This window comes from Nilaparvata lugens, chromosome 2 (assembly GCF_014356525.2).
Source record: "Nilaparvata lugens isolate BPH chromosome 2, ASM1435652v1, whole genome shotgun sequence".
Classification (NCBI taxonomy): domain Eukaryota; kingdom Metazoa; phylum Arthropoda; class Insecta; order Hemiptera; family Delphacidae; genus Nilaparvata; species Nilaparvata lugens.
Genome location: NC_052505.1, coordinates 87205733 through 87233478, shown reverse-complemented (window position 1 = coordinate 87233478; position 27746 = coordinate 87205733). Strand labels below are relative to the sequence as shown.

Sequence of the window (27746 nt, the reverse complement as noted above, 5' to 3'; positions counted from 1 at the left end):
GATTTCAGAAATATTTGGCAATGAGAATCTATCATCAATAGTTTTTGCATTTACTCCTCTAAAATCTATCACAATTCTGTATTTTTGTTTTTCAGGTGCATCACGATTTTTGGGTACAATGCTAATTGGTGAGCTCCTAATTGGAGATTCTCACATCTCCTTTCTCCTTTCATCCTCCCTGCTTCCTCTTTCATCACCCATCCAATGACCACAGCAACGCCGACAGCGTTCAACGATAATCTCCGTCTAATTCGAACGCCCTCTCAGTCTAATTCAACCCCATCTCTGTCTAATTCGACCGAAACTCCACCACTCAGCTACACTTCGCTGCAAACACCTCCCCGCTCAACCTTTTCCACCCCCTGTCTCACTTTACCGCCTCCATCAACCAGCATTCATGCTCTTCAAGCACAAAACTCTAATTAATTTCGTTGTCGACAATCAACGACTGCCGCCACAACTTGTTCAAAGTGGAAAGTTCGGCGGAAAGTTGCACATTTGAACTTTTGGCACCACTCTCAACTTCTAGGTGCTGATACAGAATTTGTTCAACTGTTACTGCGTTGGTGAAGATTAATCTTCAAATCAAATGGTGTGTTTGTTTTGTTGGTCTCAACATTTTTACAGTTTATTCAAAGTATGTTCCTAGTAGTTTGTGATTGATTTGATTCATTTTAATAGCTATATGTATATCTAGAGTGAAAAGTACTGTTTCCCTCCCTGAGGGAAAAGTTTGAAGCTCGAGGCGAAGCCGAGGGCAACAATTTCCCTGAGGGAGAAAAAACATTTTTCCCTCGTGATGTACACAACATTTTTCCTCCACCTACATTTTTATAGAAACTGCAAATACAATAATTTTTAAAAATTTACGTGACCAGTAAAATGTGTTACAACATAAGCTAGAAATGTAAAAATTGAACAGCTGGCTTGAAATCATACATGGCATCTGTAGGCAAAAGTTGTAACAACAATGGCCGCCACAACTACAGCTATGATGAAGTTCCCGTTTCAAATTTGATTAGTTAATGAGGAATATTCGTTGACTGGTATTTTGAATAACATGGAATGTAAAAACAAATATTTATGCATTTTTATAGTATACTGATATGATGTTTGTAATAATTTTAGCATGAAACATATATTTCATATATTGATCAAATGTCTGGTTGAGGTATTGAATTTAGTTGGTTTTAATGACTACTCTATATGCTTCCTCATCTGAGCGACCTTCTAACCAATTTCAAATTTAAGTTTTTAGAATAGAGATGCTTTCCATGTTATTTAAAAAGAATTACTTTTATGCTCTAGGGAGTTTTTCTGTTTTTTCCTCCCGAGAGCGAAAAAGTGACACTTTAGTATTATGTTTCAGGGAGTAAAGTAGGCTCTTTAGACAGTAGGTCGAGGAAAAAGTATTTTTTAATTCTAAAATTCGTGTTTTTGTTTGTATTGAATTGTAAATTAGAGTGTGGAATACAATAAATTGTGATTCAATTAATTAATTTATTCATTCAATTAGAAAAACACACAAACAAATAATGATTGGAAATGGAAAAACTGGCTTTCAGCCATTACTGTTCCAATCCCGAATTTTGATTGAAGATTCGTCCAAGAGAGCTTATGTATGATTCGTCAGCACTTTCGAACACATATATTTTTAGTCCCAGAATAATTACAAAAAAACGTCAAGTTTAGAATGTTAAATTAGGGAATTAATTTGAACACTTAACTGTAGTAATGTTTTAATGTTTTGAAAAATATATGTTTTATACAAAAACAGTGAAACTTATATTCAGTTTTAATGGAAGCTTTTGTTGGAATTACCTTTTTATTTCTCTTCCAAACCTCAAATAAATTTTCTCAGATTCATTCTCTGTCTTCTACTCTGAGATTTTCAATTTATTCTTCTGACTACAAATATAATAATATTGTAATATTTATCTTCTAAGCCACATAATGGAATTCATCATTCAGTAATTAGGCTACTTATATATTTTTCTTGCTTCAAATTACACTTTTGAATTTACTTTTCCTTTTCATTTATACTATGTTTATTTATATTTCCTTTCATATGTATATTCATTCTTGTTTCATCTATTCATTTCTTCATTGAAATTTTTTATATTGAAAATTAATATCGATACTCGCTGCCAGCACTCAAACTTCGGTTTTGCAGGCAGCACCTAACATGTTATTTTGTTCTGACAAAGTTGTTTTTCGTGTATATTTAAATATTGATCAATATGTTTTTTTTCAACTTTGTATTGAGGATTATTATTTTTGTTGTGGTGAAATAAAATTTGATTTGATTTTTGATTAGAATTCGTAAATTCTTCTATGTATGAAACTAAATTCTGTTTTTCATGTTTGTAAATTCTCATGGATTTGAAAATAAATTTTATCTGGGTTTGAGATTTGAGTTCGACACATAAACTAGCTACATTTGGACTGTTGTATAAATTAGATTTGCAATCCTGAATGAGTAAATAGATAAATAAGTAGTAGCCCTTAATACATACATAAGAGGAATTGCAACCGTTACGGGCTGAAGCCAATAGTACTTTTCTGGAAGCTGTATAATGCGGAATGATTGAATAAATATACGGTAATTAAAAAAATTATTATCAAAGAATAAAATCTGTAATATACAGTGGCAAAAAATTCACCTTCGAATAATTTCAGTACGCGGATTTGTGATGCAAATAAGAGAATGATTGAACATGGAAAGCATGAATAATCAAGAAGGTTACATTGTTATGAGTTACATTTTTTGAACTCAAAATAGTGTGTCAATTAAGTTATCATTTACATAACCTCTAGACTGTGTATTCGAATTGAGGTTTAAAGCAGTTTTGGGCGTAAGCCTGCTGTTTTTGCCTGCATTGTATTTATTGTCTATAAATAAATGATATGAGATGGAATAATTGTACAAGGATTACAGTATTAAGATAGTTGTAACTTCATACATGAATGTAGCCTACATGTCTTTAATAAAGTACCACGACTCCCATTTCACCGCATATTCTCTTCCATTATCCATGATGTTTCACAACATGAGAAAGTAAATAATTTGTTTTGTGAGAAGTAAGTATTCTTACTACTAGTATATAATTATAATAAAAATATATTTTATTAAAAATGTGGCCCACATTATCTACTAGAATATAAGAACGACAAACAATATCAATTTTCCGTCTCCTTTGAAATGCTACGTCATTTCTCAATTCAGCTGCAGAGCCATGGTACCAAACAGGACAACTTGATCGCCCACTATAATTCTAATTATAATCATTTCAGCAGCCATCCTGTAATTAAGTTATCGTCTTAATTATCTTCTTAATCGAATCAGCTGACAAAGATGGGATATAGATAACCTTTATTGTTGAACGAATTATTGGGTCCTTTGTAGGCCATCTGGTCAGCATACCTTTTTCCTCCCCTTCTAACAATTACATTCAAAATTACCGACGAAAATAATAAACTGATCTAGTTGAGCGAACTTACATCTGCGTGTGTGTTTGGACTGTGAATCTATCCAATTAATGGATGACTATAACCTTGGAAGACTCAATTGTCGATCGCTAATTGCTGTCATGTTGTGCCACGATGCTCGAATAAAATATTGGCGAATTGTCACGCCCCTTCCTGGTCCTAAACTTATAACAAAATCATATGTATGTGGAAGTATGTGTTATATTATGTGTGACAGGGTAACCTCCACCCCACTTCCCACCATCTGATCAACCACCATGATAATGGCATCTCGAAAAAATTACAACTTTAAAATTATTACAGACCTGTTCCCCAGCATTTGTGAGTACCTACCCAACTGGCAGTCTTGGAGAACGTTGTATTCATCTGTTTTTTTTAGGAAGGTCTCTCTCTATTCGAAGTTGAATTAAAAATTTATTCAGCATACCTACTCATATAAACAATACGATTACGATAACTACTGGCCTGTTGATAGTCCATAATGATAATTTATTTATTTATTCATTTATTTATTTTATTTATAGACAATATATACAATGCAGGTAAAAACGTTAATGATAAAAAAGTTAATGCACGTTGTATGGTATTGCTCACAGTCTTTCCACTTCGGTAAAGTTCTGATACCTCATAGGTTGTGGATAATTGTGATGTAATACAACCAGCTTTGAATCTCGAAGGGAGTATTAATATCATATCCAGAAGCTTTAGACAAGTTTGAAGTTTGTAATAGGAAGATTGACAAAATAACACAAAATAAACAAAGGAGAGAATACTTTATGTAATAGACGAAATCTTTTCGTCTTTTTCTATCCGCTCAGTGTGTTTTTTTAATTCTTATAACTTCCTCAAAATTCAAACGTGTCTTCTTATTGATATATTTTTTTAGGCATATCTGAAGTGAAACTATAAGTTATCTGAGTTATAATTCTTATAACTTCCTCAAAATTAAAAATTTTTTTCTTATCAATTATTTTTGTTAGGCATATCTGAAGTGAAATATATTTGAGAAATGATTATATAATCTCCATGTGGGCTTAGGAAATCAGGTAGGAGAGATTATGACTTTATTTCTTGTTTCCTATTGTACTGACTTGAAAGAAGAGTAGCCTATCTTAATTTACATTCACAACAAAATAAAAAAATACGCAAAGTATTAAGAGTACGCAAAGTAGTACTTTGCGCACTAGAGCGGAAAAGTGATTCTTTGCGGCCTGCAATCAGTGCAGGAATGGTCATTTTTCAAGGTAACTGTAGGAAAAATAAATGTATTGTTAATAACTTTGGTGTAAACGCAGCATAAACGTTGAGGAATGACTGATACGTTTCATCAACGTTTAGGCCTCTTTATTTCCATCCTATTGAAAAGAGTTAGGAGCAAGTGAATGTTCAAAAGAGCATGGGGCTCTGATGAGATTGAACAATTATTATTCAGTGAGTAGAACGTTTGGTGGCTGCTGGCCCAGGCTGAAAGTGATTGGAAAAGCAACGGGTTCGGTTCGATGAGAGGATTTGGCTGATAGACTGCGGGAATAAATCCCCTTAGTGCAATCGACGACGGGTTCTGGCCTGGGCGAGGCTTGTTTGTTGTTTGTTCTGGGCGGCCGTCTGTTGCTGATTCTGATACTTCTGATGCTGATTCTCATGCTGATGTTTCTGTTCTTCTGTTGCTGATTCTGCTGATGCTTCCACTTCTGCTGCCGCTACGTATTTCTGCCTGCCCCTCGATCCCTCCACCACATTCAAACAATGTATATCACTGGAAGGCATTTCATTTGTTATTTAGCTTGTTTATTCATGTGACCACCCTCTTGTCAATACTACTGATCCCTTCCTTCCTACTTACGTTTGTCGAAGGTCATTATCCTTGAATCTGTTATCCACTTTCATGCATTTAATACTGTAATTGACATGATGTCGTCATTTTTGGAGAGCTTCCAAATGTGACACACGCAATTCCAAATGTAGATTGATGTATCAAGAAATAAAAACACAAGTACCCTTTTCGAAAACTTTCAATCACAACATGTTTCAACAACATTGCCATTTTCACTCATTGAATGAAAAAGACTAAGAAATTGTCAAAAAACCACTGATTGATTGATAATTAGAAAGACCGGTTTCGGTTATTACACCATTGTCAATCTCTGATAAACTCTCTTTCAATCTCTTTTTCATTCAATATGAATAATACCACAATATCAACTTCTCAACTACACAAAAAGCATTTTCACTCACTTGAAAATTGTATTGAATGAAAAAGGCTGCACATTTGAAATAATCCAAATTGAATACAAATTGGATAATCTCATGACTTAATACACAAATTTACAAGTTGTGTAGTTGATTAAATGATTTAGGACTAGGACTGAGGCTGGCTATCCTAAATCCTAGATCAAGACAAATACATTCCTGACTGTATAATATATAGTGGGGTGTATATTTATTCATTGAAATTATCATTTATTCATTGTTGAAACACCGCTGATTTATGTAGTTATATTACAATACTATATTATCAATATTCTAATGTTGCATTCAATCTTCATTGTAATTAATAAGTTTTCATAATATGTGAAATTTGTTGCATAATTGGCTGTTGTACTGTAATTTATTGTAGATTCGTGTATGAACCAGAATGTATTGTAACTTACTTGAATAAATTTGAAATTTGAAATTTGAATTTTGAATTTTGTACAGATGGAATAATACATCATTATACTAAGTTTTTTATGAGGGCTACTCATATTTTCCAAGAAATTAAACTCTATGCACCCTTTTTGAAAACGTTTAATCACAACATTTTCAACAAAAATATAATTTTAATTTAGTTGAGAAGTTGATATTGTGGTAATTATTCATATTGAATGAAAAAGACTAAGAAATTGTCAAAAAACACAGATTTATTGATACTTAGAAAGACCGGTTTCGGTTATTACACCATTGTCTTATAATTATCAATGATTGACAATGGTGTAATAACCGACAGAAAAACCACAGATTTATTGATACTTAAAAAGACCGGTTTCGGTTATTACACGATTGTCTTTATAATTCATTGTTAATTATAACAATACTTTAAATATATATTCATATAATTGTCAATTATCAATGATTGACAATGGTGTAATAACCGAAACCGGTCTTTGTAAGTATCAATAAATCTGTGGTTTTTGACAATTTCTTAGTCTTTTTCATTCAATATGAATAATTATTACCGCAATATCAACTTCTCAACTACATAAAAATTGTATTCTTGTTGAAAAATGTTGTAATTAAACGTTTTTTAAAAGGGTGCATAGAGTTTAATTTCTTGGAAAATAAGATTAGCCCTCATAAAAAACTTAGTATAATGATGGATTATTCCATCTGTACCGTCACAAATGTATTTGATTCACCTTGGAATTGTCTCATTCCTAGTAGTAACTCATTCATTCTAACAACACAACTAATTTGAAGCTTTCAAATTTGTGTCTTCAGTCATGAATTCATTTGATTTGAAATATTTTGTGCATCTGTACAGCCACAAAAATATATTTTGATTCACCTTGGAATTGTCTCATTCCTAGTAGTAACTCATTCATTCTAACAACACAACTAATTTGAAGCTTTCAAATTTGTGTCTTCAGTCATGAATTCATTTGATTTGAAATATTTTGTGCATCTGTACAGCCACAAAAATATATTTTGATTCACCTTGGAATTGTCTCATTCCTAGTAGAAACTCATTCATTCCAACTACACCTAATACTAACTAATAACTGATAACAACTAAACTACGGTTCTACAAATAATTTACAACTTTCAAATTAGTGTCGTCAGTCGTGAAATGATTTAATGATTTAATTTGTTCCATTTTCTGAGACCCATTTACGTACGAAGACCTCATTTGTTCCAAGTACTGAGCCCCCCAATATCAGTGGTTGAAGTTGAAATTGAAGTGGCCGGAAGAACGGACAAAGGCGTTGCGAGGATCAACAATCGGCTTAGGCTGTCGGCTGAATGCGAATAATGAAAGAGAAAATTATGAAAAGGGTCGTGCTGTGTTCGGCAATCAAGATTTCCATTGAAAGCATCGAAACCCCCCTCTAGCTTCTAACCCTAACCCGTGCACAGCTTTCCTAATCGGACGTCTATTATAGAGCTCATCACAATATCTTTCCGCCTCTCTTATTATTTGAACCTTATAAATTCCGATGGTTGAAGGGGGTGGGGGAATCCTTTCTCTTATCACTGCCTTGTCATCACCTCTTCTTTTTTTCGCTTCAATTCTTCTTCTTCTTCTTCTTCTTCTTCTTCTTCTTCTTCTTCTTCTTTTTCTTCTTCTTCTTCTTCTTCTTCTACTTCTTCTTCTTTTTATTCTTCTTCTTCTCCTTCTGCTCCTTCTTCTCCTCCTTTTCCCTCTTCTTCTCCAGCTTCAGCTATCTATTCACTTCTCATTATTCGCCGATCCGTTGCTCATAGCTGCCATCCCAATAGCTTCCCAATTTTCCGTGCTGATAGAGAGGATTGAAAGTGTATGCTCATCCTTTTCTGCTGAACAAGTGCTGTTTGCCGACGACAGCCCTTCTTCAGGTTTGTTTGCTTGTTCATTCGAATGGAAAAAATTCCATCTCACAGTCTGATATTTTCACGGTTCATTCAGATAGAGCCTTTCCCTCTGAATCTGTATTCACTGGGAAACGTCATCTTTCCAAGAACGTCGTCTCTCTATTGGATGTCTTTTTCTAAAGATTATCCTGTAAACTGAGCAAGATGAGACGTCCTCTCCACGTTCAAGTTCAAAGAACATAATTGGCAAAATACAGAGGAGTATAAATAAAAATATAAATCTAAGAATTTATAAATATAAATCTTCACGTTTACACGTCCTCTTCACGTTCAAAGTAGATAATTGGCAGAGTACAGAGGAGAAGTCTTTTTGCACAAGTAAACATGCTCATGTTTCAATGATGAGTTATCAAAGATGTCAAATTTATTTATTGAATAAGATGGTTAGAAAACACCTCTTAAAAATTCGACTTAGTCACTGTCGATCTTGTAGAACCTTTCCTCAATCTTATAATATTAAGCGAGCAATTTCTGTATCTATATACAGTATATAAAAGCGAAATGGCACTCACTCACTGACTGACTGACTGACTGACTCGCAGAACTAAAAATCTACCGGACAAAAAAGGTTCAAATTTGGTAGGTATGTTCAGTTGGCCCTTTAGAGCTGCACTAAGAAATCTTTTGGCAATATTTTAACTCTAAGGGTGGTTTTTAAGGGTTTGAAGTTCGTCTTTTAGCATGTATATTCTTCTTCTTATTCTCTTAATTATAATTGAAAAATGTCAATACCATATGTTAATATAGAACTATAATCTAGAGAGATAAACCTCTATAAATATATAACCTCTTCAAAACAGTTGTTAACTGGTAACTAAATTAATAATTTTGTCAGGTTGGCATTAAGTTGAGTTGACTTTGTTAGGTTGGCACCAAGTTGAAGATTGAAATGCATTTATCGCGGAGAAATTGATTGGGCACTGCTACTTCAATCAGAGCTAATCCTGGGAATATTATATTACTAGCCGTCAGGCTAGCTTCGCTCGCCATATCCGTTTAGCCAGACGTTTAGTCTGGACCCACGACTGGATCCTCCTAACATATGATAAAAATGCTCAAATGATAAAAATGCTGATCTCATTCTTGGACGATCCAGTCGGGGGTCCAGGGGGCGTAGCCCCCTTGCTAGACGGATACGGCGAGCGAAGCGGGCCTGACGGCTAGTTTTTATATATTTATATCTGTTTATGTATGTTCAACGGATCTCAAAAACGGCTCTAACAATTTTCACGAAATTTGTAACATAGTAGGTTTATGATATAAAAATTCGATTGCACTAGGTCTCATCCTTGGGGAGACTCGCTGAACGACATTAAAAGGATAATTCATCCTTGGCTGAAACAGCTGTGGATAGTAAAAAAGTGAGTATGTGAAAAATCAAAATATCGCATCCCCGAAATTCATAAGATGACGTATAGCCAGCTGTGAAATATAAACACGATCATTTTAGAGAATTTATTGTGTTCTGTTTATCAATAAATAAAAATAACGAGCGAAGCTTGGTGCCCCGATAATGAAATAAAAACACACATATATCTGTAATGAAACTGTAGAATTTGACGATATATGTGTGTTTTTATTTTATTATTTGGAAATCCACTTATCAACAAGCATTTCTCCCAAGCAAATTCATCATATCTTGAAAAGTATTTCAGTAGCCCACACATTACAAAATCATAATTCATTCAATTTTCAAACACTACTGGACTTCAATGGATTCAAACTACATGTATACAAATACATTTTTTATGAGGGTGACGCCTAAATGTTTTTTCAAGAAATTCCAGACATTCTTCTCTTATCTAAGCACTAAATTATCGGCGCAACACCGGGTTAACCGCTTTCCATTGTTTGACCGAGCGAAGTGAGGTCTAAAGAATCAATTCGACGGTTTAGCATAAATGTTTATTATGTTGCGCATTTAAGGCGAATCGCGGTAATAGATTTTCATGAAATTCGACAAGTATGTTCATTTTTTAATTGCGCGTCGACGTATATACAAGGTTTTTGGAAATTTTGCATTTCAAGGATAATATAAAAGGAAAAAGGAGCCTCCTTCACACGCCAATATTAGAGTACAATAATAAGACTATAGAATTATTCATCAGCTGACAAGTGATTACACAGATGTGTGGAGAAGCCAGTCTATTGCTGTATTTCCATAAGTAAAGGTCTATAGTTTCAATCAGGTCCTTGTGGATGAGAATACTGCGTGAGGTCTACTGTTCACAGAACTACTAGTATTATTTATGATAATATTGTCTAAATTATTCATAGATTTGCAGACAAACATCAAGAAGCCACTAGTTTTAACAATTAAAAATGAATCATAACAAGTTTAAATTTCTCGAGATTACTCATTTATTCCGTTTCTATATTATTTCAGCTTCTCCGTTCTCAGAGTGTAAAACTATAACTGTTTTTCCTTATATTGATACTTACTCTACATATAATATATAAGAGCATTTTTTTCTTTTTTTATATAGGAAGAGAAAAAATAAGGTAACATTGTGCTATTCCTCCCCCAAATTTAGATAAAGTTACACATAGTCCGAAATAGGTTAAGTCTTTTAGTTCTTCAATTTACAAAATTTTCATTACAAATATGTTCACAAAGTATGTAGATTTCAAAATTTAGAGGCTTCAAAACTAAAAATAGAACATATATTTCAAATTATAATCACTTTAATAGAAAAGATTCACATATTGAAGAATTAATTTTGAAAAAGGACCGAAAAAACAAACATCTATCAATTTATTCAGTTATTGATTAAATTAAACACAGTTCATGAAAGTTAATAAATAGATAAATATCACTCCATATAGAATGATATTCACCAGAATAGACGTTCCAATTACTGTAAATTGGTTTTCATTCTGATCCCTCATCACTCCATTGAATTTGAGAAACATTTTCCTGATAAATCAGCCTGTATATCGAGCACATTCCCAGAATATTGGATGATATTGGGAGATCATGTTCGATTCGCCAGGAAATATATCGGTTTGTTGACTTTATACTCCCCTTCTCAAGCAAAAGGCAGTTGACAGATAATTAAATTTCCAATACACAACTTGGCACTCTCTCGATTGGTTCGGGGTTCTTGGAACACCGGAGCACACCGGAATAATCTGGTGCTTTGTTGGAATGCAGAGAATTGAAGGGTGGAAGATAGGGCGGAAACGTAGCCTAATTCAGATTATATTATGAACAAGAGCTTGGATCACTACAAGCTACAAGATTGAAATCTCAATCATTGTCTCCTCGCTATCTTACTTTCATTGCATCCTTGAGATTTTTTTCACTACACAAAATTATACGCAAAGTTCTTATTTTTTTGCTGGATGATGTTGACACATAATCTTCTGATTAAGCATTCATAGGTGATGAAATGAGTCGATGAGAGATGATCAAATAATATCTAACGGATGCTTCTAGAAATAACATGGATTGTAACTGTAAAGGTGCGTACAGATATACGCGCCGCGAACATGAGCAATTCACTTTTAATCAGCTGACTATATCTGTATTTTTATTACAGAAACGGTAAGATACAGATATAAAAAGCTTGGCATCAGCTGATTAAAAGTGAATTGCTCATGTTCGCGGCGCGTAAATCTGTACGCGCCTTTATTTATACAAGTTGTTGATGGAATAATAATTGTTTTAACTTCAAAGAATGAAGAAGCAAAACCTAGTAAAAATTTTATTCATAGAAATCAATAACTTATATTTTTATTAAAATTGAAAATATTTCAACATCATACTATAGAAAACTTCTAACATTTTTTCAAGTTTGGTAGATAATGTTTCATTGTGCAAGGGTAATTGAGACGGAAATTTTGTAAACCACAAGAAATAATATTGGAAAAACTTTGCGATAGAATTTTTGAGTCGAATCAATGAATGGGAGTTAATTAGATTAAACAATTATTGACTGCAACACGATTAAGATTGGGCTATACATTGACCTTGGAAATATGCGTTCAATCATTCCTAGATAGATACTCCTTGTGTAGCTTGAGTATTCCATTTGGTACCTACCATAGAGAGATGATAGCATAAGTAGATATCCCATGGTATAGGACGTTTATGTCGCAACTTTTACTGTTATTTCAAGCCGATAGTTCACGTAGTTCTTTCCTATGCAGCTGTGTGACGCTGGTAGTCTCTCAAATTGTGCCGTTCCTACACTCTCACCCCAAAAAAACAGTAAAAATCGGCAATAATCGAAAGTAATCGGCTTGAGATAACAGTAAAAGCTGCGACATAAATTCCCTATACCATGGGATATCTACTTACGCTATTGTTTCTCTATGGTACCTAAGATGTAGAATGAACAAAACTAAGACATTAGCGCATTTCTTCATTCAGCATTGAAGGAGAGACATAATAATGGTGAAAATTACTCTTGAAGATTTGTGAAAACACTAATAAAGTAAACAAACCAATGTGGTTACTGTATGGAGCGTTACTCGTCTGTGGTTGGGGCGGAAGGTTTGTTGAGGCAAATAACTGTTGGCGATGTGTTGAAGCTCAGAGACAGAGAGAGAGACATGTAATTTGGAGGAAGAGCGGGTGGTCGGCGGCTTACATGTCAATTACACAGCGGCGAACAGTTCGTGGTCGCAAATTATGTAATGAAATTTATTCTTCGATTGCCGAGTCGCGTCGCAATGTAATTTCTGTTTTTATGCGATTTAATAGAGCCAAGGCCAGGGGACGGTGTCGAGTGGGGCGCCTCGAAATTTATTGCGGTTTTATTCGTCACGTCTCGCAGCTCGGCCGTAAATACTTGTACTTACGTGCAATGCCAGGATTCTAATCTACGGTGTGGAGTCACTTCCAGACCTTGCTCAAGAGTGGGAGAGGGTCGACAGCCACCCTTCCTCCTTGTCTGTCCCCTTCTCACAGGCTAAAACCACACGAAATAAAGGGCTTCCAGGTTTATTTACACTTGGCATAGCAATTACCTCACCTCCAAACACCTTTCATCACGAAGATCGTGTTCTCCTTCACTGCCTTGTTTAACTTAGTTGGTGTGCGTATGTGTGTTTTCACACAGCCTTTGATTTCAATGTTCACCACAATAATCTAATAATAATACTACTGGTAGTTAGACACGTGAAGTACCACCACAGATTCAAGTTTATTTAGTCTACGGTTCCACCCAACATTTTAGTCTCAGATAGAAAGGTAGTAAAGTAACCCTTTCAAATTCAAGGAAGGTTGTTAGTGAACAACAATGATCAGTTTGTCAGATTCAGATCGGAAAAAGTGTGTTTCATATCACATAATAGAATATCTGAGAAATCTATGTAGTATATTTTTCTGTTTTATACCATTTCTAGGTGTGTGTACTTATCTCTCATTTACACTCACTTTATATATGGCGTAGAACTTTGGGGAAGTACTTAACTGTCAGAAATTATTCATTCTACAAAAACGTGCAGTAAGGTGCTTGGCAAACCTGGATTATTACCAATCGTGCAGGAATGCATTTAGAGAACTAAAATTACTCATCTTTCCGTGTATTTATATTTACAGAGTAGTATTATTTATTGCTAATAAGATTAATTCATTGAAAAAGAATTGTGATGTCCATGGTTATTCTACTCGTGGCAATGTGGACCCATTTATTAAGATTCTCTGACAAAAGTCCTAGTGTAATTGGTTTGCGACTGTTTAAAAAGTTACAAAAATGTTTATATACCCCATCAATGAATTTCAAGAGAGAACTTTATGCATACTTAATAATTAAGGCTTATTATAGTGTGGATGAATTTTTCAGTGATGGCACTTGAATTCTGTGTTGCTGTTGTATTATATGTGTTCTTACCATAGTTGTATGCAAAAATTTTTAATTATACATTGTTATTCTGTCATTTAATTTTATGTTTTGACTTGGCCTGTATGTTTTTTCGGCTCAATAAATGAAGTTGAATTTGAATTTGACTGTATATCCATACAGAGAATCTGTTTGGCAGAGAATAGAAGAGAGTGGAGGGCTGCTGCCATATAGAAGGACCTGCTTACGAGCAGAAAACTACAGACAGACAGTATATCCATGTTATGAAGAATAGTCTCTACTCAAATAATAATACAACGACTAACAATCGAACTTGAGAAAAAATCTTGAGTGACTATATACGAGTATTGACTTTAATAAGACTTTAATGCAGATAATAACATGAATTTTGTTTATAATCTTCTTCACATGCATCGATTTGTCGTTCATCGGTCATTAATATTATGGTGACCGGTGACTATCATTCAATCAATTGTTCTTCTAAAAACGCCTGAAGATCGAACATTCCTGGAGTTTCAGTTCAAGAAATCCAAAGGAACTATCACCGGCTGTATTGTGCGTTCAACCAAACTTTAAGGGAATGATTTATTCATTTGAAGTTCATATTTTTCAATCTACTGCGACCCATTCTCAACTCAGTGATAGATTTCCAATCTTGTTTTGAATAATCATTACTGGTAAATTGTTGAATCGATTTCAAGACGTCAATTTAATGGCGTCTGTGATTGCTAAATACTGAGTATTGCATGATAACCCAAGATTACTTTTTGAAAAGCTGATAATTATCCAAGTTTTTCTGAAATGGGCACGGATAAAAAGTGATAGTCATCTTGGATGATAGCTGTGATTAAAAAGTTGAGATGCAGCAGTTAGCCTACTGCCGCTGAGAAATGATAGTGGCAATTATGTCAATGATTATTCAACATTAAAAGTGAATTAGCAGCCTCCCTATTTTTTAAAATAATTTATTAGCTTCTTCATAAACACTTTATCGGGATGATCAATGCCTTATTTAAACATGAGAGTGATTTTATTTTTTTGACTAATTAAAGGCTAGTATTCGAGTATGTATTTCTGTGACGCCTCTCCAAATTCATGGAACAGTATATAAAAATATTATATCTAAATGACGGTTGATAGAGGTCTAAATGAGGTTGATAGATATAAAAATATTATATCTAAATGACGGTTGATAGAGGTGATCCATCCTCCAGTAGTCAGCATTTGCATGCGCATGTGACTTTCCAGACAACAGACCATCATTCCTCAGCCAAGTGTGAACTTTCTCTTAAAACCGATTGGCTGACAGATTGTGATCACTTTTCTTGTTTCATTCTCTTCTGACCTACGGTATCATATTTTGGGGGAACTCGAGTCAAGTGATAGAAGTGCAGAAGTGGGCATTAGGGGGCGCGACAGTCGAGACCGACGACATTCGAGGCCTACGACCGTAGAGGACTGTTTTACAGTCCTCTACGGTCGTAGGCCTCGACTGTCGGGAGTCGGGAGTGTACGAAAATTAGAGTGGCCTCAACTGTCGCCTAACACAGGCGACATTTGAGGCCACTTATTCAGGAGTCCTCTCCCGTCGTAGGTCTCGACTGTCGGGGCTGTACAAAAATTAGAGTGGCCTCAACTGTCGCCTAACGCAGGCGACATTTGAGGCCTCTTTTTCAGGAGTCCTCTACCGTCGCTGGCCTCAAATGTCACTGGTCTCGACTGTCGGGCCTGTACAAAAATTAGAGACTCGCTTGCAGCAGGCGACAGTTGAGGACACATACTACTGCGATTCCAGACAAAATACATTTTATAATGATTATAACTTCTGATTTGTTGAAAACTAAATAATGGAAACTTCCTTCTTAAAAAAAGCATATGAACTTTGAAGGTAGATAGTGCTTATCCTTGAAGGATTTTCAGAACAATCATCTTTGTGAACAGCTTAATCAGTCAAGTATTTCAAGCATGATGAGCTCACATACAAACAGACAGAAAGACAGACACCATCTCGTCTTATAGATGGATAGAAGATAGATAAATATTTATATTTGTCAATGAAGGAGGCATAATGCAGTAGTAATGGATTCCCATTACTTAAAAATATGTTTAGAGACCATCATCCAAGTACTGGAATGCATATGACTTGACCACCTTTGTTGACGAAACTCAATTGGAGGAGTCCTCTTTTTCAGGAGTCCTCTGCTGTCGCAGGTCTCGACTGTCGGGGCTGTACAAGAATTAGAGTGGCCTCAACTGTCGCCTAACGAAGGCGACATTTGAGGCCACTTTTTCAGGAGTCCTCTGCCGTCGCAGGTCTCGACTGTCGGGGCTGTACGAAAATTAGAGTGGCCTCAACTGTCGCCTAACGCAGGCGACATTTGAGGCCACTTTTCCAGGAGTCCTCTACCGTCGCTGGCCTCGAATGTCGCCGGTCTCTACCGTCGCTGGTCTCGACTGTCGCAGGACTCTTCTGTCTTTTGCCTCGTTTGACATCGACCCGGGCGATACGAGTGATTGTTGGAGAATCCATACGTTCAAGCTGCAGGCCATACTTTAAAGAGATGAAAATTCTCCCTCTTCCAAGCTTGTACATCCTGGAGACCGTATGTTTCATAGATAGGAACAAGAATAAATTCCGAACTGGCGCACATTTCCACAATTATAGAACAAGGCATAGGGAAGAGTTGCCAGATGATGCACACAGAACCACCATATCTATGAGAGCAGTGAAAAGTGCTGGGATTCGACTGTACAATAAATTACCAACCAACATAAGAGAAAATACAGGACATAAATTCAGAGTATTGATGAAGGAGCAGCTTTTATGCATACTCAATTGATGAATTTGAAGCACATTACGAGATGAGTTAGGCTGCTCAGTATTATTATGTACATATTTTTATGTAATTTTGCTATCTAAAATAATTGAAATATGACTTGATTTGAATACATATTATCGACATATTCAAATACAGATGGAATTAAATAGAGAATGCATTTATTCAAATGCTAATTAATATATAATTATTATTTAACAAAATCCTAAATAAATGCTGTAAATCACCCCGAAGACTTCTGCAACTGCAGACATGAGCGCTGCTATCCAGAGATTGTCAGTTTGGTGTAAGGGTAAGCATTCCTGACTAGCAATGGGAGGTACCAGGTTCGATTCCCGGGCTGGCAAATAAATTTTGGAAAGTAGTTCTCATCGAATTTCCATCTAGCTGTTAACCCTGTTGTCAATGTCTGCAGTTGCAGAAGTCTTCGGGGTGATTTACAGCATTTATTTAGGATTCTCGTTAAATAATAATTATATCCAAATACCCCTTCCGTGGGTGGTAAATTGGAGGAATAATAATAATAATAATAATAATGATAATAATAATGATAATAATAATAATGATAATAATAATAATAATAATAATAATAACAATATTATATCTAAATAAATATTTTTAGAGCAATAGAACAATAGAGAATCCCGAATCGCATCAAATCAGAATTATCTAGAGAAATTATTTACCCAGGGAGTCAAAGAATATAAACTGTACCGTATCTATAGTTGCATTCTATACTCTCTTATTATCCCCAGTGTATCAGTCATAAAAACTGAAAACAAATGTAACGTATTTGTACTCTATGTACGAGTAGTTCATTCATAAGAAAACATTTACAAATGTATTTGATTTACTAGAATTCAACAGACCAATTAGGGACATTGGTGTCAATTTGAACGGTTGTTGGCACATTGTTAAGGCACTCACATTAATCTTATCTGTAGCTCACAGTCACGACGGCACTAGCAGAAATAATAACAAAAACAGAAAAGAATTTATTTTCAGCCGCTTGTTCATTGCGCTATATCTATGAAGTGTTATCTGTAAAGTGACTGGGCCATTGAACAAACTTGTTGACTGAACATGTACAAAGGCACAAAGCAATATCATTCTGTAACTGGGAAGGAAATTTCAAATATTTTTATCCTTATCGTTGTTTGTGGAGGAAGTAGTTTATCTAACATATTATTGTTCTTCAATATCAATACCAAATAGATTTTGCTTTATCAATAGCTCAACAAAAACGGAGTTGCGTTCATTTGAGACTTTAATTATCCTTGATAATCAAATCAATTGATTAGTACAAATCAAAATCACAATTTATTGAGTACAGTATATTGCAATGAAGCTGTAGATAGTTTGAACATTGTAGACTTCAGGTTGTTGCATTTTTTATGAAATATAAGGTAATATTATGTCGTATTTTTGTTGTTTACTCTTTCCAGATAAGTTTCAGTGGCGGTTGCACAAAACCTCGTTACATTTTAATCGTGATTAATTCCACGAGTACCAACCAGAGAAGCCGTCTTCTAAAAAAGGCCTTTTCCGATTGGTTCTCGTGAAATTAATCACGGTTAAACTTTAACCGGGTATTGTTAAAGGCAGTCAATTAGTTAGTGCATTCTCTGTAATACTTTTTATGAGTTCATTCAACATAAATTGTTACTACCTTATCTGGTTTTAGGTGTTTATATGCATCCATTAAAAAAATATAGGCTACAAAAATGAAACGACTTATTGATCTTATCTGAGTGATCAGACTAGGTTAGGGGCAGAACGATAAGGTCGATATCTAGCCTGGATTTCAGCTATCTATCGATCCTCTATATCTAAAAATATATATAACAATCTTCTTCTTGTAGTTCCTATCCGTTTCACAAGCACTGCAACGACTTATAAACAAAATAGCAAGAGTTAGTAAGGAATATGGATTGGACATGAACATACAAAAGACCAAAATCATGGTTATCAGCAAAAAAAAGATTGACAACATCCAGCTATTCATCAACGATCAGCCAATAGAGAGAGTTAAACACACCACATACCTGGGAACATGCATAAATGAGAACTGGGATACAATTCAAGAAATCAAATCACGAATTGCCAAAGCCACAGCCGCCTTTAACAAAATGAGTAAACTCTTCAGAAGCCATGATCTTACTCTTGAAACAAAGGTGAGACTTCTGAGATGTTACATCTTTTCTGTTTTCTTGTAAGGAGCAGAATCTTGGACACTCAATGAAAACATATCCAAGAGAATAGAAGCCTTTGAAATGCGACTTTATCGAAGAATGCTAAGGATATCATGGACTGAACATGTCACTAATGAAGAGGTACTTAGAAGAATGAATAACCAAAGGGAAATTATGAACACTATCAAGATCCGGAAACTGCAATATCTGGGCCACATCATGAGGAACGACTCCAGGTACTTTTTACAGCAGACAATCATCCAAGGAAAAATCGATGGAAAAAGAGGTCCTGGAAGGAGAAGAATATCTTGGCTGCATAACCTTGATCGGGAAAAACATCAGCTGAACTCTTCCGCATGGCTGTGGACAAAATTAGGCTTGTCATGCTGGTTGCCAACATCTATAACAATAACTCCAATCAAATGTTTATATCATTACACAGCTTAGTGCCAACGATCTTCAACGCGTCTAAAGCTACACACACATCGTATTTTGAATGTTAGATATTCGTTCTGTTCGCACCCTTTTTCTGTTTTTTTTTTTTTTTTTTAGAGAGTAGTGAGATTAATCACTAGCGTTATGAAATGTTTGGAGAAGGTAATAAGATACACAAATTACAAAGTGTAAAAATGTCTTAATAAAAATTTAAAAGATTACACAAATTTACAAAAATTAAAGGCACATATTGAGAAGTATAAAAAATAACGTAACAAGGCTTATGCTATTCTCGTTTAATATTAACCGCAGGGGAACAGGACATTGCATCTTGCTGTGATTACACAAATTTACAAAAATTAAAGGCACATATTGAGAAGTATAAAAAATAACGTAACAAGGCTTATGCTATTCTCGTTTAATATTAACCGCAGGGGAACAGGACATTGCATCTTGCTGTTCCAGATTTTCTAGAAGGCTCATTTCTGCTTTGTATATGGCACGGTGCAAATCCATTTTGATTCGAGCCTGACTGATGGCCGGCAGCCTCTTCAGTGATTTGCTCATGCTCAGGAAAAAGTGATCATTCTCGTCCAATTCTGGTGGATGGTAGACACCGTTTGTAGAATGCTTTGTATGGTGCATCCTCCTGCAAATCGGAAAATACAATAACTTTATAGTATTGTCATAGAATAAAACAATCAATGGTATAATTTTGCTCTGTTATTATCATACATATCTGAGAGGTCTTCAAGGAACCCTTTCCCTTGAATCAAGAAGAGTAAGCTGCCTAGAGAAAGAAGGGTATTCAAGGGGTATAACAAAATTAAAATTGGAGAAAATATGATGCTCCATGAGCTCATGATTAGCACGGATTTTTTCAATCAATCGTTAAAAAGTTATAAGGCCAGAAAGATGAAAAAATCGGAGCCGGAAGGGGTTTTCTTCAAAATTTGACACCTTCGAGAGCTCATACCTAGAAAACTAGAAAAGATGTGGAAAAATGTTACAAATGAAACTTGTAGGGTAATTTCTAAGCTTTAATTTTGTATTGGACAAAAATTTCCGAAAGACGCATATTGTTCGAGATATGTGAAAAAAAACAAAATATGGTACTTCAAACCACCCCCACCCCCTTAGCACAAGGGGTAGGAGTGAGGACTTTTGATATGTTTACCCCCTTACGATCCTTGAAGAGCTGCGGAGTCAAAAATTCTATTCCAAACTTTTCCCTCAACAATCTTTCGTTGACTGGACTAATAAATTATAATGATAGAAATGAAGAATAATTATAACTGGTGACTAAATTAATAAATAATATTGAAATTTAATAAAATGTTTGCCTTGCCAGATTGAAAACGTGTTATTCTTAGTTCAAGAATTTATGTTTTGATTGGAATCTAGTGTGTATTTATTAATAAACCATAAATTGTATGCATCTATTGTATTGTTTTTGATTAGATAAAATAAATTTTTATTTTTATTTTGAAAAAATGTAGATACCTGTAGACAGGTATCGCCTTGTCACATTGAAAACGTGTTATTCTTAGTTCAATAATTTATGTTTTGTTTAGAATCTTAGTGTGTATTTATTAATAAACCATATATTGTATTCATCTATTGTATTGTTATTGTTTAGATAAAATAAATTTTAATTTTGAAAAAATGTAGATACCTGTAGACAGTGTCGACACCGCCGTTGAGGTGATTGGACGCGATACTGTCCTCGGGTGTCGGCGACCGCATCACGACATAGCTGGGCGAGCTGTCGCCGTTGCCAAGCTCGACTGCCGGCGTCGCCGTCATCAGATCCACCTCGACATCATCCTTGTAGGCGTCGACGTCATAGAAGTCGCCCGAGATGGCCTTGCCCTGCATGTAGGGCAGCAGGAACGACATCTGACTCTCATACTTCCAGGGCGGCATCGGGCGTCCCGTGCTGCCGCGTTTGAAGCGGCGTCGTTTCAACGCGTTCGTGAAACAATTGCGCAGCTTTGACCAGCGTTCTTTGCATTCCTCTTCTGCAACAATAGCACACATTTCATCTTCTGAAAAATTGACACATTATCAAATGGACTCACTTTTTCAGATTTTATTTATAAAAGTGCAAAAACAAATAATAAAATCATCAAGCAGAAGCCACCTCGTTATCCGTCCTCTATGATGAATTTGGTGTGATGGATGCAAGACAACTCTACTCCCTAGAAAATATTTTCAGACTACACAAAAACCCAGAAAGGTTTCAAAACAGAAACCACTGTCACAACACAAGAAAATAGAAACCTTCTCATCACGAACGTGACTAGGAAGGCAACATACATACCAACGACACTTCAACCACCTAGCACCAAAACTACACAATTCACTTCCTGTACACATCAAGATAATAGAAAACTCAAGAAAATTTAAATGCGCCGTTAAAATACTGGTTCAAAACAACTGGAAGACATAATATAGAAAAAATAATTTTGAACAATATGTGAGCTCATTTACCCAGTGCACACCCACTCTAAATTTAATGTATTACTACTACACCTACTCTAGCACATCGGTTTCCCATAGTTGAGTAGGCTAATCTCCGAAAAAATGCGATTTATTTATACAAGTAGTAAATTTCATATATTGCATTTTTGAATATTATGTATATTTTATTGATTGGATTGCTTGTTTGTATATAATTGGAAATAAAATTTATTATTATTCAAAGAATTATGTTTAGTGTAAAATTAACACATATCATATATTAATACACTTGTGCAGATTCCTATTGTATATGGTTATAACATCATGAATAATCAATTGAGTTTTGTGAATCATTGAAAAAATAAATTACTATTAAAATTAATAATTAGAATTATAGTGGGCGATCAAGTCATCCTGTTTTGTACTCAAAGTGAGTATTTTTGAGTTTAAATTATTCTTTATACTTTAGTCTAAAGTGAAACTCTTATGTTATGGAAATAAACCTGTAGTAGAAGGTGTTTTACTTTTTGACCACAGGAAGACCCTGGATTGATTTCATTATTACTGTAGCATTTCTCTGATATCGTATACTATTTGACCGAGCGAATTGAGGTCTAAGATTCAAGTCGACGGTTTGGCATTTCTCTTAATGTTTAAATGTTTATATGTTGCGCATTAACGGCAAAACGCGGTAATAGATTTTCATGAAATTTTACAGGTATGTTCCTTTTTAAATTGCGCGTCGACGTATATACAAGGGTTTTTGGATTTTTTTTCATTTCAAGGATAATATAAAAGGAAAAAGGAGCTTCTTTCATACGCCAATATTACCGTAAAAATCAGACTATAGAATTAGCCTATTCATCATAAATCAGCTGTCTATTGGACTATAATACTACCCGTTCAAAAACATCGAACATCTTGAAAATGTATCTTTCCATCAACGTTAGTAGACAGTTGTCTACTAACTTTGTCTTTCCATAAGCTGAGGCCATTATTCTAGTTTAGAGTTTGGATATTGATAGAAAACATTTTTTTTTAGATTTATCTTTTTTAATCTGATGATCAAAATTGCAACAAATATTGAAATATTCTTGAAAAGAAATTGATTTCTAAAATCATGAAAAGTGAGAAATGAAGTTTGTAGGAAATCAGCATTATGGTAGTTTATTTTGTTAATTTCAACACACCGATTTTTCGCCAACACAACACAGAATGTTCTCTGATGGGTTGATTGGATTGGCGTACCGACGGCAGCCAAACCTAACTGATAACAGCGCTCACACTCACATTCCGGGACGACACGTCACGGTACGATAGGACAGAAAGCTCTATGTTTATTTAGGATTTTTTCTAGACATTTAAAATTGATAAATTATTTATTAATTTTTGAGAAAACATAACAACAGGACAATGTAACTTACTGAGCGCGAGGTCTACTGTTCACAGAACTACTAGTTATTTTAATTATAAAATTGAGGTTTTAGAATAATTCAAAAACATAAGTTCTTATTCATTCATGTATCAACAAGTCTACAGCAGCACTTTTATTCGTGCATGAGCGAACTGTTCATGTTTTCATAAACTTTTAAAACTTTTTTCATTTGTTCTTAATTCAATTCAGTTACTTGGCTCATACTTCATAATATATCACCTCAACAGACTATGTGCCGGTTGCACAACAACCGGTTAAATTTTAACCGTGATTAATTTCACGAGAACCAATCAGAGAAGCCGTTTTTTCGAAGACGCCTTCTCTGATTGGTTCTCGTGAAATTAATCACGGTTAAAATTTAACCGGCTGTTGTGCAACCGGGCCTTAATAAAATATATAAAATAACACCTCAACATACTCCTGGTATGTAGTGGCACGATTTTTCTTCATAACATTCAGACATCAATTCAGTTTAAAAATGATTCAAAATTTTAAATGAGTAACATTAAAAAATGTTGAGTCATAATGCCTGTTGCGTCACCCAACCACTGACACAATACTTCATAAAAATAGATTATGTTATTAATAAAGTACGTCCTGCGTAATTAGTTGCAGTATCATCATTAAATTATTTCAGTGTGTATTAAAAAAAATAAAGTTTTTGTTGCCATTGCCATACGATATCTCCGTTCATTTTCATCTTCATACGTTGCACAGTGAGCGATAACTACTTGCTATATTCATAGAGGGAAGATAGCATAAAGATCTATATAGAGATAGCCATCTTTTCTCTATATTATAATGGTTTCAATGGACCACACCTATACCAATAAAATGAATACCCTTGATAATTGGTTATTCTTCATAGTTCAACGTATGGGCTATTTGTATGTGTGAGTGTTCAGGTTGTTTTTTGTGATTTCCAATACACTAGGCTGACAACAGGAACACTATCAGAGTAGATTTTTTTGGGACTTGAACCTTTGCCTAGTCAGGTGGGTTAGGTTGATATCTATCATCTTTCACCTTTCGTGAAGGGGCTGGGTTAATTCGATATACATGGTTAAACTAACCTACAATTCTTGGCTGGTTGAGAAAGTTCAGAAAATTTGGATTAAATAAATGTCGGTTAAAAAAGATCTCGATCTCAAAATGTTTTGCCCAAAATGAGTTAGGCTTACTGATTACATGGAGAACACCCATTGAGTGCAGCAGACACGGAAACTTTTTGTTTATTCTAGTAGTTTTAGTGCATCAATGTGTAGGCTATACTTGGTTTAAGTTTCCTTCTAACTACAAAACTGCTAGATACTACAATCTAATCATTCAGCTTTATTTGCGCTACAGACTAATTGAGGGGACTTGTACATAAATGGTACATTCGAATGGTACAATGGCCTATTCATTTCTATGGAGAAACAGTGGTTATCCGACATGAGTATTCATAATAATATATAATAATGTACTCATTAAATTTTTGTAATATTTTTTCATTCTAAAGAGTGAACTCTGTCTTGCTAGTAATTTCTAGTTCTTTTAAACCCATGGTTGTTATTGTCGTGAGAGGTGAGATGTGTATCTGGGCTCAGGCGTCGAACAATTGGAAAATTAATATTTTTGATCAGATTATAAATAAATAATTTAAAAGTTATATAAAATATATTTTATTTGACCAGAAACAGAGTCGAATGTTCGCCTGACTTGGAATAAATAGTTACTGTATTATTAGGTAGTAAATATTAGATAGTGGCCTATTTGTTGCCATGTCTGAAGTTGTTATTCTAGCATAGTATCACTCTATTTGTTTTGTTAGTAAATTGTTGATCAAAATTGGTGTAAGTTATTGATATAGATATAACTATACTGAAATGGTGTAAGTGTATGTCCAGTGCCAAAATACCTTTCATGGAATTTTTGGTTGGGATCGATTTAGTATGTTACTTTGAGCACAAAATCACTAAAATTAAACGGAGGTCACTATTGTTTTTGAAATAAACTAAGTTCAAAGTAGCACAATTTTACATGCATTTAACCTATTAGTAGCAGCCATTTTGATTATCGAAATCATCAAATTATTATATTCCTAATCTAAGTTTTCCTAACCTAAGCTTTCCTAACCTAAAACTTTTCCTAACCTTAGTTGCTTATGACTGCTAACTATAGGTAAATGCATGTGAAATTGTGCTACTTTGAACTTAGTCTATTTTAAAAACAATAGTGACCGCCGTTCACTTTTGTGCTCAAAATAACATACTAAATTGATCCCAACGAAAAATTTGATGACAGGTATTTTGGCACTGGACGTACACTTTAGCCGAAAAAATATACCATTACATCTCCAATATAACTAAGATTGCATTGATTTGAATACCAATGAAATCACAATAAACGAAAATCCAAATACGGCTACCAGCATGTAATTTGGATTTCCATTCATCAGTTTTTGTAATATAATTTATTGATAACAAGGTATAGTTAGTAAATATACTATTTAAGTCGCTTATCGAAAATAGTTAGTACTTCACCAAATAATAATAATTTGTAAGAACTCCATTTATTCTAATTAATTTAGACCGGATCCAATTTGGTTAATCTAATAATATTTCGTTAATTTGAGTTTACACAAAAAAGGGGAATTTAGGAAACGAACGACTATTAAAGTGTTATTTGCTTTAATAATTATTCTAACCAGTTAAACTATTTCAATAATAATTAATAATAACTACTACATACATAGTATGATAGACTTCGAGTTGTTAGATCTTTTTTATTTGCATGTATATTACTTTCATATTTATTATTAACATATAAATATGAGTATATTTATATATTTATTATTAATATATATCATTAAATATATCTCATTTATTGAGAATAAATAAATTGAAATGTTCTTGTTTTTTTGTATTCATCACATTATTGTACTCGAGTTGAAAATTGGTGTAACTGTTAAGAATCAAATTAATAAATACTTATTATTAATGATGTTTAGTTTTAGTAGAGTTGTTAATCGTCTGGGAAGCAAAGATATTTTTTGAGGAAATGATAGTGTGTTCTTACTAGTGATTGCCAATTGTGCAGCAACCTGTTCCCAGGCGGCGTCTCTGACATTGTGGTCCTTGTAGTCAGTGGCAGTCAGGTCGTAGAGCACGTTGAACCGTTTCACCACCTCGATCAGCCGGATCTCGTCCTCGGACATCGTTCAAGGTCGCCGTCAATTCTAGTCTAGTTATAGTAACTGAACTGTATTCTAGTGAATAGTTATTGGAGTGAAGCAATCGTGTGCATGCAAAGACGGCCAGTAACCAACTGACGTTGCTGACGCGATGGGTCACGTGGGTCCGCGTGTCGTGTTACGTGGCTGCCCCCTCCATCTCACGATGACGTGTGACGTGTCGGTCGCCGACCTCGAGGAGGCTCCTCAAGCCTGAGAGGAGTGGGGGAAGGGAAGGCTGACGCGGTCTTAGCGTCAGGGTCCGCCATGACGGCTGGCTTGCTGGCATCATAGAGAAACCTGGCATCATCACCACGTGTTCCCAGAGAGTATACATTCCGTGCTTCTCTCTGTCACATACTCGCTCTGTCCTCCTCCACAGCCTGTTGTTTATCCGGCTGACCTTGTGTCCTTCGCTCTCTGAAACTGAGACACTCATCTTGGCTGCCCGCTGACAAACTGCAGACAACGTTGTGTTGATGTTTTTTCTCAATTATTACCAGCAGAGTATAAAATTTAATATTGTAAAAGAGTTATTGTAATATTGACAGTTATCAGGTGCGACTTGAAAACTGTGACACCAGACCTGTTCCAGTCAGGTCACTCGATATTATTATTTATTAATTATTATTATTTATGTTCAAGAGTATGAAATCTAAAACGTACAGTAGATCTAGATTATAGAATGTAATATTGTAAAAGATTATGTTACCAGCTCTCTTTGATTACCCTGATCCACCATTAATCTACTCCATTACAATAATTTTATTTTATTTGATTACATAATTACATCACTTTATCAATTATATGATTTGTTCTTAAATTTTCATATAATCATATTAAAACTTCTACAAAATTTTTATTTGTGAACAGATCTTTAGTCGTATAAATGGAATTAACGTTCTTGGTAGAGAGTTACTGGGAAGAATGTTTTTGATATTCTTTCCAAAGAATGGACATTGATATGTCCAAAGCTCCGCCAATTTATGTAGATGCATTACAATATTATCTAGTATAGTTATTCCAAATTGATTTTTTTTCATATCATTGTACAGTTCAATAATTATTTTCTTAGTTTATGTTACGTAAATTCATCTAAAACTTTGCTGTATTGTAAGCTATTGTATATAAGTGTAGAAGCCAGTATATATTGTATTCTACATAAATAAAGTACTCAATCAATCAATTACAAGATAGGAATAATGCAATCTGTAATGGCATCTAATAATAGTTAACGTTATCTGTTATCTAACTGTCAACCTA

General features: G+C 34.5%; 1 protein-coding gene across 1 annotated transcript; it reads right to left on the bottom strand.

Moving 5' to 3' along the window:
• Positions 1-19550: 19550 nt before the first annotated feature.
• LOC111050674 lies at positions 19551-26580 on the bottom strand. The gene is made up of 3 exons (XM_022337023.2): positions 26330-26580; positions 21047-21392; positions 19551-20020 (listed from the first exon to the last, which is right to left on the bottom strand). The coding sequence occupies exons 1-3, from the start codon at positions 26466-26468 to the stop codon at positions 19780-19782; spliced, it is 726 nt and encodes a 241-aa protein (XP_022192715.2). The 5' UTR covers positions 26469-26580; the 3' UTR covers positions 19551-19779.
• Between the last annotated feature and the right edge of the window lie 1166 nt (positions 26581-27746).